The following is a 14,120-nucleotide window of genomic DNA, read 5'->3' as shown; positions in this document are numbered from 1 at the left end:
GTAGGAATTGTGAATTCACCAGTGGTCAAGTTTTTATAAGAGCGTATAGGGTTCAAGACTCTGAAACATTGACAATCAACAAAATGGGAAGGGAAGGCATGCATTCAAAAGAGCATGTTCTAAAATGTTATTTTACTGATTTGTTCTCAATCTTTTTTGATTTCAAAAATTTACGGGGGTACAAACGTTTAGGTTACATATATTGCATTTACACCGCCTGGGTTGGAGCTTTTAATTTTGATATTTAAGTTATTATGTTTCAAATAATGAAAAGAATCAGTAAGATTTTGCTATTTATCATTAAAGTTAATTTAGAAGAACCAATTGACAACTTAAGATTTTTGAAAACTTAGAACAAACTCATACTAAGAAAATATAGAAAATTTTTTCGGCATATTCTATAAGCACAGATTAAAGAAAACAGGAAGCTTTCCTAGTAGGAGAAAGCTAAAAGGGAATTCTTGCAAAAGTGTTTTTATACATGTCTCAGGGGCTGAAAATTCTGTGTGTGTAACTATTAACACAAATTCCCAGTTGATGGAGTACTTTACATAGCCCAGGTATGCAAGATAGACCGTTGTTTGAGTATTGTAGGACACAGAAAATCTACCTATTTCTTATTGATCACAACATATCATGTTTGAGTTGTATAAAAACAGAGAGAACTCTTCAAATTTGATATTTTTATCCAGTTTTCCAGTTCTTATAATGAGTCAATTGACAGTTTGCTTAATTATGAGATCAAATATTGAGAACGTATGAAGCTACGTGTTCTTTAAATATCTTGTTTTTATGATAAACAATTTTCAAAATGCTTCACACTATTGCTATCACCACTCTGTACCAAGATGGTTTTTAGTAAAACCTTTAAATTGCAGACGAGAGTGGATGACGGAGACGGGCCCTGGGCCACCGAGTAAGCATGTACATTCTTGGCTCCATCTGGAAGGTGTAGGGGCGACTCACTGATGGGCCACAGAGCCAGTGCACGTGCACCTGGCAGCCCCAAGACAGGAAAGAGCAGCAGCGAGGACTCCTAGGAGCTGCAGCCTGACCACTGTCTAGCTGTGTGACTCCTGAGAACTGTCTACCCGTAGTCTATAAAATAGAAGAATATTTGCCACCAACTTGCTGTTCCTGAGAGGTAAGTGAAACAATAAATGTGTGCAAAGAGATAAATTGATATTATTTACTTCTACTTCATGTGACAGCCTAGACATCCTAAATACCTCAACAAGCTGCAATGATGAAGCAAAACAAACAAAATTTAATGAAATGTACCAAGCAACACGCATACCATTTTGCATAAAAAAGTTCACCGTGCGAACAGAATGGGAAAGGACTTTTTCATGAGAAAGAGACCAGTGTTGTAGAGGCCTCCATGTTTTAGCACACTCTTACTTGTCGGCGCTTACTGCAGGATAGGTAGCCTTCCAAATGCTTTACAGAGTATGATCTCATTTAATTCTCACCACAAGCTACTTTGATTATACCTACGTTACAGAGTACGACACGGACAACTCTGTCCGAGGCACCGAGTGTGGAGGCTGAACCTGACATAGCTGGCACGGCACCAGGACCCTCCCCGGCTCTAGATCACTGGGCGACACTGTCCCAGCACGACCCCAGACTTCAAGCCCCTGAGCGCCAGGCATCAGATTCACCCCATATGGAGGCCCAAAGCAGGGAGATGACTGATGGGCACAAATTAGTGGTGATTAGGTAAATTGCAGTCCCCAAATACCAAAAAAAATGCCAACTATCGGACCTTCCTGAGAACGGGGAGAACTGCCTGGCAGAGCCATCAGCACCAACCCCAGGAAGTATCTGAGCAGAGGCTGAGCCATGACCTGTAGGCTAGGATGGAGCAATTTGTTCTAACATGTTTGCCACTTAATCAGACTTGTAGTTCTGGGTCTATTAAATCATATTCTTCCATTCTCTTGTGCTTTCAAAAATATGTTCACTTAAACTGTTTCGGCTAAAAAAAAAAAAATTCCCACACTTAAGAATTCTACTGTTCACTTTCCAGTAGAGCCTTCTACCTGGCTCAGGTGTGCTTAATTTCCTCCACTGGCTCCCATAAGGAGAGTGACTGAGGGGACTGAAGGAGCCCATGCTCACTGGTCACCAGTAGAGCATCCCCCTCTCCGGCACCCCGGCTACCAGTCTCGGGAATCGACATCTCCCGAAAAACTGTCACCCAAAACTGCTTCTACTAAATAATAGGTGGATCTTTGCTGAAATAAAGAAGTCTCTCTTTTGCAAAGAATTCTTTCTGGTACTATCTGATGGGGAGGCTGCACGTAACATGTCCCTGGTTGCCAAGAATCACTTCCTGCTCATCTCTGGATCCCTGGGGCTCCTCGCCCATGCCCTGAGCCACGGTGGACACGCAGTATGGGGTTATCATTTAACTTCCCGTTTAGACCTAAGAAGGAGAGGTTCCAGCTCTCATTCACCACGCTTAACAAAATACAGACTATTTCTTTCTGAGGTAAATCACTTCAAAAGCAAGGTCATAGGCTTCCACATTTCTATATAGGGACTGTCTTTTGATGCAAACATAAAGTCTTCTTAAAAATTGCAGTAAACTAGATGAGCACTGAAAGCTTACATTTTTCCAGTGTCTGCTTTCCTGCAACCATATACTTCACCAAATCCTCCTCGTCCAATAATCCTGTGCACACTGAAATCATTCATGGTCAGCTGTGAAATCAAAACACAAAATGAAAACTTCCAACTATGTCGTTATAAGGATTTTTTTCATGCAAAACACAGACAGTAATTAAAATAAGTAATTGTGACATCCAGATCTCCCCCTTCCACGACTGATTCTTCCAACAATACCATTCAAGTAAAATCTAAGGAAAAAAAAAAAAAAAACCAGTCCATTCTTTTGCCCAGTTGCAAGGCTAGGTGGAAGGAGGATGTGAAAGTGAAGAGAGGCTATACTAAGACAGGCACATTCTGGAAGCAAAGCAGCGATTGCGCCCTGGAATTGCCCACACTGAAAGCCAAAGGGGATGAAACGCTAAGGATATATGCTAGCAAGTGGCCTGTATTGGAAGATCGCTTTTATCATTTTCACACCAATAAAAAGGAAGATGAAACCTTGGTCTGGTAAAAGACGTCATCACTTTTATTATTATACTCAATTTTTATTATTGCATGTAATAATAGGAAGGAGAAATGGAACTTTCCAAGAATAGCAGAAGATAAGGACATAGGGGAATTATATTACGTAAAAGATTTGTATTTTTACTACTATTTTCGCTAAAGGGTCCATTACCGCTTAAAATAGCCTTTATTACATAAATAAGCACATTCTTTTTCATTTACTAACCATATTCTTCTATGAATATTACAAAGAAGCTAGACTCCAGTGATTTATCATTGTGAACGGGCGGGGAATGTTGGGTGCACAAGCTGTAGGAGAGACATCTGTTCAGGCAGTTGCACCCTTTGGGAGTTTGTTCCCGAACAAAGTATTTTCTCACGAGGTTAAGCCAGAGGAAGTTTTTATTTAAAGAAAGAAAAAACAAAAAGATGGTACTCACATGGATGTTTAATTCGACATTTTTCCACTGGCAAAATCTAGTGAACTTGTCGCTAAAAAAGAATATAAATAATTACTGAAAAGTTAAATATCGAATTAACTAGATTTACAGAACATTATAATATAAAACAGAATTGCACTACTTATAATGCTTCTCAACTAGAGGAAGTTTGCTTACACGTTTTTTCACAAAGCATTCACCAGTATCCATGGCTTTATTTTATGATTCAAATGAAAGAGCTCAACATTTTTCCTTCAATTGTCGTGTGCTATGGTAACACTTTTATCTGAACCAGCATAGTCCAATAGGAAGATAACGGAAGCCACAGACATCATTTAAATAATATATTTTATGTAACCCAGTACATTAAAAAATTATTATTTCAACATGTAATCAAAATCTTTGAATTCTTGTGTCTTTTGCACTTAAAGCACATTTTAATTTAGACTAGTCACATTTCACCTGCTTGATAGCTGTATGTGGCTGGTGATGACCCTATTGGATAGCACAGCTCTAAATGATAAAAAAATTAATGTTTATAAAAAATTATAAGAGTAGCAAACACTTAAATAGTGCTTACCATATGCCGGGCCCTACTCATTTATTCTTCCTAAAAACTCTAAGACCAGGCACTATTTTGATCCCCATTTTACAGTGGTGAAAACCAAGGCATCACAATATTCAGAGGCTTGGCCTGGGTCACTCAGTGAGAAAGTGGGCGGAGCTGGATTTGAACCCAGACTAACAGGCTCCAGAGCATCTTCTTAATCAAAATTTTGTATTCCTTCCCAAAGGCGCAATAGGGTAGAAGAGAAACCCTCAGGCTAGAATCCCGAGATGGGTAAGTTACACTGCCCTGACAACGCTCCCACAATTCGCTCAACAGCTTGACCGGTATTTTCGTCATCCATGAAGAAAAATATCTACCCAATTTCTACTTAATAAAAGCATTATTTTAATTACTTTTTTTTATTAATGAGTAACATATCTGTAAGGTGTTCATTTTAAAAAAAGATTTTCAAAGGAAATGCATTCTAGATTGAATACTTCTTAAAAGCAGAGAACATTCTTAGTGATGGGTGGACCTCATTTATCCCGTGGCATGATTCCTTACACAGACATAGGATTTGGGATTCTTATAATGAAGGAGAGAAGGAAAAAAAGAAACAAAGACAGGGAGGGAGGGAAGGAGTTAGTTTTTTTGAAGTGCAAGTTACAGGGACTTATCAGCTTTATAATAGAATGCCTTAAGACAGCCAAATATAAAAATTCTCTGGGGGCTTCACTTAAGAGGGCTTTTAGAAACAAAGATCTTTTACAAATATTTCTGGGGCTAATAATCAAATTGAAAATCAAAAGCAGAAGGATTCTTTGTAATTACTCAGCATCTTTTTTCAATAATCTAAAATGACTTTTAAAGAGTGCTTCACTGATCCACCTAACATCTATGAGGTTGGTAAGGTAAAAGTATATTTTGAGAGTTTCTGAGAATTATTTCAAACCGTTTTCAAAAGCATGGTGCGTGCAAAAGGCAAAACCACACAGGTGCGCTCTGCATTTATAAAGCCACGACTGGTCTTTGAAATGTGCTTGCTTTGCTGGGTTGGGCCCACACTCTCTTTTCTCTCAAATTCTGGGGTTCAGAGATGGCGATGGAGATCTGACACGTTTTACACCATCTGAGGAGGGTTAGCAAACCAGGAAGCGAGAAGTGCCCACCCGTTTTGCCACTAAGTATGGATTTGCTGTAACAAGTTCCTCTTTAGGAAGCACAGATGGCCCCAGGACTGAGCATCTAGACGCAGTACGGCCTCCATGGGGGTCCCTTGAGCACTATTCCTAATCCACAGCTGGTGAGTGAATGGGGCACTTCTGGACAGAAGAGGAACTGGGACAGAGGACAAAAGCCTTGGCAGTTACCGGGCTTTGGGAGCCAGAGCCCTTGCAGACAACTTAAAAGGATCTCACAGAGAAGACGAGAGGTTGGGACGCAGCAAGGTGGGGTAGAATAAATGTGTCTAACTCTGATTCCTGACTCAGTCTTTGTCCTGCTGAGCAGCTGAAGTTCACTGCCTGGACTAGGGGAGGGAAACCCTCCTCCTCCACATTCAGCCCCACCTAGAACTTAGCCCTGTCCCTGCTTGGGTCTCAGAGGGCTGGGAGACACGCCCCCTGACACAACTTCCTCTTTGCTATCCTACTGCAAGGTGGCCACAGAGAAACTGCGTTAACCACGTGGCCCTTAGTGTGCTGCATCCCGATGACGTCAAAGGCTACGTGAGCATATTTACAGAAGGCCCATGCTTTCCAAAACCAAAACTGCAAACTCATAACCTGACATGATTGTTTTTTTTCTAATTTGAGAATGCATTCACATAAAAAGAGCTGCAAAGGTATAAAAATTAACAAATCAACTTTAAAAATAATTTGTTTACGTAAAATCATAACGGCTTCAGGAAACCTTGCTTGCCTAATGTGCAAACAGCTTCCCTCATATTTCCTGTGACGATATGAAATGACTAACACAGTGAGGGAAAATGCCGAGTTACAAAACATGCAGGGAGGACCCCCTTCCCCACTTTTCATTGCCATCCCCACCTCCCCCCTCTCCCTCAAGGATCACGTAAAGCTAGACTGCCCCAGGGGCTGGGAAAGGTCAGATGTCAGAACCCATGGCAACGGAGGTGACCCAGGACTCAGCTGCAGCTCAGCCCTGAGCCACCACCCGACCCCTTGGGATTGATGCTGCTGCTTTTTGGCACAGCGCCTGCAACTATTCAGAATAGTGCAATCATTTGCACGAATATTAGTTTCCCAAAGTATTTGACTCTACTCCAGGATAAAATTATCTCTTGAACTCCAGTAGAATCACAACACAACTTTTTTTTTGTTTAATTGCTTTAGTTCTGTGAATATGTGGAGAAGAAAACTGCAGTAAAGTGGCGTTTGTTCTTCAAGTGCAATTACCCGGCAGCTGCGCGCTGCTCCGGCGATGAGACACAATCATCATGCCGATTGTCTAGAAATTAGCTGAGTTGATAGAGGAAAGTACAATCAGTGTCAAGGCAGATGTTGTTCTAGAAAAGTCCAGTTCCGATGGTGCGTCATCACAGGGGCATACTCAAAACGCTGAAGAATTGACCAGTGCAGTGGGTCCCCCAGAAGCTGAACATTTTTATAGGTGTCATTGGAAAACTTCAGAATATTACATGACAAACATGCTCTACAGCGTGAGTGACCCAAAGGGACATATTTATCAGGTATGTTAACAATGTATGTGATCACAGACACACACTGGCCTACGCCCTTACGTTCTCTACTACATAGAGAATCAAGGTCAGGCTGGTCCCATTTTGGGAGATCTGACTCCAAAATCTAAACAAATGGGCCAGATGAGGTACAGGCAGGCTTATGTTATAGCACAGGTCTCCCAGTAAGATACCTTTCCAAAATTAAGGTTCCCTAGTCTATTTAAGTTTTAGACCATAATTAAGCTAAAGACCTGAAGGTCAAAGAGATTTTAAGATATACAAGATCTACAAACCCTAAAATTATAATGTGAAACACTGAGGAAAGAGTCTAACACAAAGATTGGCACATAGTATATAATCAAGAAATACCTGTTGAATGAATAAATTAACATGCATTTTAAGGACAGCACTTACTGAGTAAATGAGGTATGCCTACATGATACAAAATTGTATATTCATGCATAAAGTTTCATACCTTTCCAGAAATTTTTGAAAAATGTCACCTCGAAGACTGTCACAAATTTCTTCTATGTATGGCTGGAAAGGATAGAAAAGAAATCCCGCATTGTATAAATAGGAACTTATGAAAGCGAAAAATACAAACCAGTGAGACTCAGACTAGGCGAGGTTCCCAATTACACACACCCAGGGTGTCTTAATCTTCGTACTTGCTGTTCTCGGTGCTTGTCTAATTGTCACTAACAGATGCGTCACCACAATTACTTACTGCATAGTTATCTACCTCGAGACTCCATGAAGAGAGGGACAGGTCAGGCCTGTTTGCCACCGTATCCCTCTTGCCTGGCACGGCTCCTGGCAAGTCCCAGACACTTCTTAAATGACCAGGGCTAGCTCCATGGAGGTGTGACTTAGAAGAGCCCAGTGCCGGCTCCAGTGCTCTCCTGTCACCATCGTGAAATTTTTAATAATGTTTGAACTCGGAACCCTGGATTTTCATTTGGCTCTAGGCCCTGTAAGTTACGTAGCACATCTTGTAAACTATTAAAAGCTGTGTGTTAGTACTGAGTTTTAAAGCCTCAAAGCTAATAGATTCATGGAGTTATTTGTTTTTTAATTAGCTAGTTTATTGATTGATTTTCTATCTCTTAGCATCAGAGAGCTAAAGGTAACCACGGAGGAAGAGTTAATCCCACTCTTCATCGTGCACATAAGGAGGCTATAGGACGGCGGCAAGTGCATTCCCAAGGTCTCTGAGCAAGTTCCTGGCTAAACTGACACTAAGGGAGACCTCCTGGCTCACATACACTGTGCTCTTCCCTTCATGGAACACACCTACAACCTACTTCAATTTTCAAGCCACTTTACACAATACCAAATAAATACCATACGCTTTTCTGCATGAGGAACTTTAAACCAAGAACTACAAAAATATGAAGTGCCAATATTTTGCAGTTGAGCTTAGAGTCAACTACATAGTTTTGGAAAATATCTTGATACCCTAAACTTGTTGCCTGACCCAAATGTAACGTTTTTCTGGGTCTTCACAGATCCTCCTGAAAATTTATAGAAAAGGACTAGATCCTGGAACAGTCCTGATCAAGTGACAAGAGTGGGAAGTCTGCAGAAGCCGCAGTGACCAAACCCGGGCAGGGAGGCAGCCACGGCTGTTCCGGGAGCCACACTTCCCACAGCAGAAAACACGCCGGCCTGACAGCCAGCAAGGGGGCTGAGCCCAACTCTGCCACCTCGAGGGGCTATCCCCGTGCTGCGGAGGGCACGGGGACTGGTTGCTAAAGCCACGTGGACTTTGTTCCCTCCTTCCCCTATAGGAGAAGCTGAACTCTCTCTCTGAAGTTCTTTCCAGCTCTGAAACTCCACAACACCTCAAGGATGTATGAAAGATCCAACCACGACTCCCAAGAGGTTCAAAAGACTTCAGAAGACAAAACAGCTCATATGTTTAAAGATCTTTACAAAGAAAAGACTACATTTATGTATTGCAGATTTTCTATTTACAAAAAATATTATGTTAATTATTTTAATAATATTTTTCTTTCATATTTTATCTAATAGCTCAGACTTTCTGCTAATAAAGTGAAAGATGAAAATCACTGGGAATTCTTCAGGCTACATATAACGTGCCACAGTGCCACTCTGCAGCGCAGGGAACCACAGAACATGCTCGGTAAGCAGTACAAAAGCCCAGAGTTCAACAGTGGGATCAGCAGCAAACTACTTCCCCTCTCTGATCCTCAGTTCCCCTAATCTGTAAAAGAGGGCAGTCATATCTAATTTGCAAGGGCATCATAAGAATCAAATAAGATTAGGAATGTTGAATGCTGAGCACAGGATCTGGCACGTTTTAGGGACCCAAACACCAGCCAGGGCCCCTTCCAACCCAACCCCCCAGCCCCCACCCAATGGACCTAATCAGTTACTTATTTCTAAAGGCGACTTGCAAGCACAATGAGTGTAATAAAAAAACATTTTGTATTTACTTTCAGAGCATTTCTGTTTCACTACAAACTTCAACCAACTTTGCTGGCTAATGTGCCTCTATAAACAGGACATCCAAACTTATAACTTTCACTTATACTATTGTCACTATCTTTGGATGATAAATGCTACACTGAATTGCACTGACACACAATGAACTTAGTTATTTTCTTCACCTTTGAAATAAGAACACCACCCATTCTATATCAATTTTACGAGAATACTATTTCCATTCATTTTTTCAGCGAACAAAACAAATCAGTAAAGTGTTTTTAAAAGACATACTCAAGAAATAACTTCGAAATAAATCAAAGAATCTTAGTGTTTTTTTGTATCTCACCTAGAACAATTTCTTCAGTGTTATTTATGCTATAGGAAAAGCTAATATCAGAGATGAGAAACCCACGTGTTACGAGGTATAGTTTAGCCATGTTCAATGCAATTGACTACAAGGCTATGTGCCATGGCAAAGTCAGTTGAAAACTGAAATTCTGACACTAAGATATCATAGAGACAACAAAAAGCAGACATTCACATTGCACTCTCTGAGTATGCGAACAGAATCTGTGACAGTGGCTAGCATTTGTGGACCCCTGTGACAGGCAGACCCAGCACGGAGCCACTCAAGCATATTTTTCTCACTGAACCCTCAGGACCCTCCTTTGAGGGACACCCCACTGTCACCTCCACTTCACAGGTGAGAAGGTGCAGAAGCTTGTCCAGGGTCCCCCAGCTATGGCTCTGAGATCTAAACCCAGCTCAGGTCAATGGATTTCAGAGTCCAAGCTTATAACCCACCAGACTATACAGACAGGTCCTGCACTTTACAAAAAAGCCATCTAATTATTTTGGCAGAAAGGTAACGCCCTATTTGTTATTATCCAAGTACTCTAAGAGCCAAATTAGTATCTGCTCTGTAGAATAATCACATTCATTTTACATAAATAAATACTATAAAAGTGAGATTACCTCACTGTAAGCGTCTGGATAATCCAAGAAAAGGATAAATTAATTATTGCCATGTAGGAAAATCTTTATATTGCTCAATGCCATTCTTTCATATTCCTTATAATTCATAGAAATGTAAAAAGTACATTATCTATTTGAGAATCTGACTGTCCTTGCAAATCACTGTCACCTCTATGGAAAAGAAAGGATGGAAAAGGCTTTTGGGAGGAGATAAAAGCATTAAATCTAAAGAAAACACATAGGCCTATTAGTTATGAATTTGGTTTTTCAAGTCTTGTCATTGAAATCTATATGACTGCACTGTGTTCAAGATACGAGGAGTCTATATAGCTATTAAGTACCCATAATAATTAAAATTAAAAATTTTTAAAAAATAAATAAATAAAAATAAAGATACAAATGGGCAAGGTAAAATACAATTCCTCAGTCATGACTGTAAGGTCATTCAACCATTCACTCTTGATTCTTGAAAACAAATCTGATTTTGTCCAAAGAATAATCACTGCAAGTATCAACACCCTGGCAATAAAAATACAAAATAAATCTTGTAAAGTCCTTACTCATTACAGTTATCAGAATGTCAAATGGGAAAAAAATTTTCTTCTTTGATATCTTATCTTGATTGATTTCTAGAACATAATGTTACTAGAAAGCTCTGGTGGGCTTTTTCAGGAAAGCCCTTATGGAGCATGTTGGTAGAAAATCACATTTCAATGAGAAGACAAGCCGTGTTAAACTTCAGGTGTTCCAGATAAAGCTCCAGATGAGAATACCGTCTTACAAATCGATTCCTCTAGTACATTCGCACATGGAAAAAGAAATGTCACCAAGGTCAACTGTGAAGCAAAATAGATATATTTATTTTGAAATAATTTTATCTTACCTGAAAAAGAGTTGATGTCACTTGTTTCTTGGAGAGATGACTTTGTACGTGTTCTACAGCTTGCTTTGAGAAAGGCTTTCAAAAATCAAATATATGTTTTAATGACAAAATGTAACAGACCTCTGTATATTATATAAGATCACAACAGATGATATAACAATTACTAAACAGCAACCTATGGTAATTATATTAGCAAGCATTCTTTAAAAATCTATTGAATATTTATAGGCAATCCAAGCAAATACTTGTTTCTCTGGGCATCTACAGTTCTTAGACACCATACCTAGGGGGCACCAGATTTGCACATGTAGTTCCCAAGAGTTCAAGGACACTGTGATGACACAGTGTAAAGAATCCTATTATCACCTGATTAAATATATACACTCCTTAATTAGTTGATAATGGGGTTCCAAAAATGTAAAATTTCTATTCTATAAGAGAAATCGAATACACGAAAATACACCTAAGAATTAAATGCCAGGCTTACAAAGCCAAGTTACAAAGGGCTCTAGGGTAAGGGAAGTCTTGCTGTAACCACAGCAGACAGGAACTGGGGCAAAAAGAATGGAGCTTCCACTGACACAAATTACAAAGTGTATCCTCCCCCACCCCCACCGAAACTTCAAATTGTCTTCTTTAATAACACACAACAAGAAGAAAGGCTTAAAAGTCACATCACATGGCTAAAAACCCTCTTAATTGCCGAAATGCATAAAAACCAAGTTTACGGAGGCTGTCCCACTGAACAGCTGGCATTCCCCAAGGGGTCATTACTCCCCAGCAAGGCATAGAGTGTCAAGGACTAGTTCTAGCTCAGACATTCTTTCCTCCCCAAGCAAGGTGGGTCCAAAGAGCAATGAAGCAGTGCATGCTTCGGAAGATGTCATCTTTAGACACAGTTATTCAAATGTTGGAAAGAATTGTAAACAACACAATAAACACAGAAGCACTAAAACAGATCATGATGATGGGAATCTCGTGTACCTGTGCCATCTGACGCAGAAGCCACTAGCCACATGTGACTCCTGAACACTGGAAATGTGGCTCATGAGGAACTGAGAAATGAAATTTTTAATCTCATTTGATTTCAATTAATTTAAATTTAAATAGCCACATGTGGTCAGTGGCTACCGTAATGGCAGAGCAGGCCAGACTGTTAGGCCACTCCTTTGGAAAATGGTCCTAATGTAGCGACATCACCGGGTAAATTTTCATTACTAATTATTCCACTTACTCCTGGTGGAACAATTTTCTAGGAATCTAGCGTATCCTAGTGACTGAATTAGACTGATTTACAAGAAAAAGAATATATATTTCAACCATTATTTAACTATTAATGAACAAAATTAACATAATTACAATCCTCATTACTAATTCAAAGAAACCTTTTAAGATTTATATTTACCCAATATTTGATTAGCCTAATTGTTAAAGTATAGCTAAATTATTATAAAAGTAATAAACTTAATTTTCTTTAGAAACTCTAGAATTCAGACTAAGCTTGTTCTTCAATTGATCCAACTTCGCTATTTTATTTTGTCAATTTTTGCAATGGAAGTATCAGCTTTTGGAAATATGCTAAGTACACACGAAGCTACAGATATTGCGTCAGTATTAGCAGGAAACAAACGACAAAACAGAAGAAGTGGGTTCCGTCCTGGAGATGCATTTTCACATTTTTAAACGTCTGTCTGCTATCTTGCTTTCATTTGAGAAACACTGACCATGGTCTTGTACTTATCAGCACTACAGCACTCGGATGAGAAGAAATACTCACGTGGGAACAGGAAAGCAGCTCCTTCATGATATAGGCATCGTAAATCTGTCGACTTCTACAAAGGCGATCTTCCTCATTGTCAAGCTTTTCGTATTCTTTTATCTAGATGTTTGAAAAGTTATCATTGTTAGGTTACATCTTCCCAGAAATTTACCTTATTAAAAGATATTATTAGCCCAGACAGAAACCACTACCATGTGAGATAAAGCAAATTACTGGCCTGGCAATTCCACAGGAAACAACTACTTCTAATGTTGTCATGATGAAGTTGGAATCACTTAAATTCAACTAGAAACATACACATGGATGTTTTTCCCTAGGATGAATCTCATCACTTAAATGGAGAAACATAATATTGGGAAACAAATACTGCCATGGTTACGATTATCTTACAATGCACAAGTCGTGGACCATGTGTCCTTGCCAATTCTCTTCTCCAAAGCACAAATAATTTCAATTTGGCTGTAATTCAGTTCTAAGAGTTATCATAGGGATTGTTCTCACTCAAGTACAGTGTTCCAAAACTAACAGGAGAAAAAAAATAAATTGCCAGGATTCCTGCAAAGATATTTTTAAAAATCAACTAAAGCAAATAAATACTTCAGAAAGGAATTAATCCATAGATGAAAACATTTGGCTTTTTAGGTTGGAATCTCACCTGCGCTATACAAGTATTAACAGAAAGGTGACTTCGAATGATATATTTTGCTATGCTTAGGTATATCTAAGGTAACCTGCCTCGGGTTAAGATAAGCTAGATGATGAAATGTGCTTTAGAAACATTTGCCTTTTGTGGAAATGGTCCCGATTCCTCTATCCTGGTAACAGAAGGTCCTGAATCAGAGACTTGTTCCCATTTATTTGCAGAAATACTTTTAATCCAAAAGATGAGAAAAGAATGAGAACATAAGTAAGATATGAAGCCGGGAGGAAGACAGTCACAAAGGGCTTCAATATAATGGCTGACGGCTATACATGATTGATTTTGGGGAAAAACTGTTTCCTACAGTTAGCCACTCACTGCATCGGCTGTCATCAGACCCGAGCACATGTTATCCTGGAACAGTAAAAGGTAGAAACTACCTCTATGGAAGAGAATATAAACTGAATAGAAATAAAAATTACCTTTTTACTTTATAGTACAGGTTTGACAGTTTTGAAAGCTAAACCAGCAAATCCTATAAGAATTCCTGATAAAGATAAGGTCACCACTGGGGGGTCGG

The 14,120-nt window shown here is 39.4% G+C and overlaps 1 protein-coding gene across 1 annotated transcript in view; it reads right to left on the bottom strand.

Moving 5' to 3' along the window:
• The window catches only part of GRK3 (G protein-coupled receptor kinase 3), a 119,334-nt gene that overhangs the window by 41,825 nt on the left and 63,389 nt on the right, over nucleotides 1–14,120 (bottom strand). The window contains exons 4-8 of the mRNA XM_045534349.1: nucleotides 12,898–12,999; nucleotides 11,121–11,195; nucleotides 7,287–7,348; nucleotides 3,561–3,612; nucleotides 2,618–2,709 (exon numbers count right to left, since the gene is read on the bottom strand). Of these exons, the coding sequence (XP_045390305.1) occupies nucleotides 2,618–2,709; nucleotides 3,561–3,612; nucleotides 7,287–7,348; nucleotides 11,121–11,195; nucleotides 12,898–12,999 (383 nt within the window). The remainder of the gene's footprint in view (nucleotides 1–2,617; nucleotides 2,710–3,560; nucleotides 3,613–7,286; nucleotides 7,349–11,120; nucleotides 11,196–12,897; nucleotides 13,000–14,120) is intronic.

This window comes from Lemur catta, chromosome 21 (genome assembly GCF_020740605.2).
Source record: "Lemur catta isolate mLemCat1 chromosome 21, mLemCat1.pri, whole genome shotgun sequence".
Classification (NCBI taxonomy): Eukaryota; Metazoa; Chordata; class Mammalia; order Primates; family Lemuridae; genus Lemur; species Lemur catta.
Note: the sequence above shows the minus strand (reverse complement) of the source record. Positions and strands in the feature narration are given on the sequence as shown.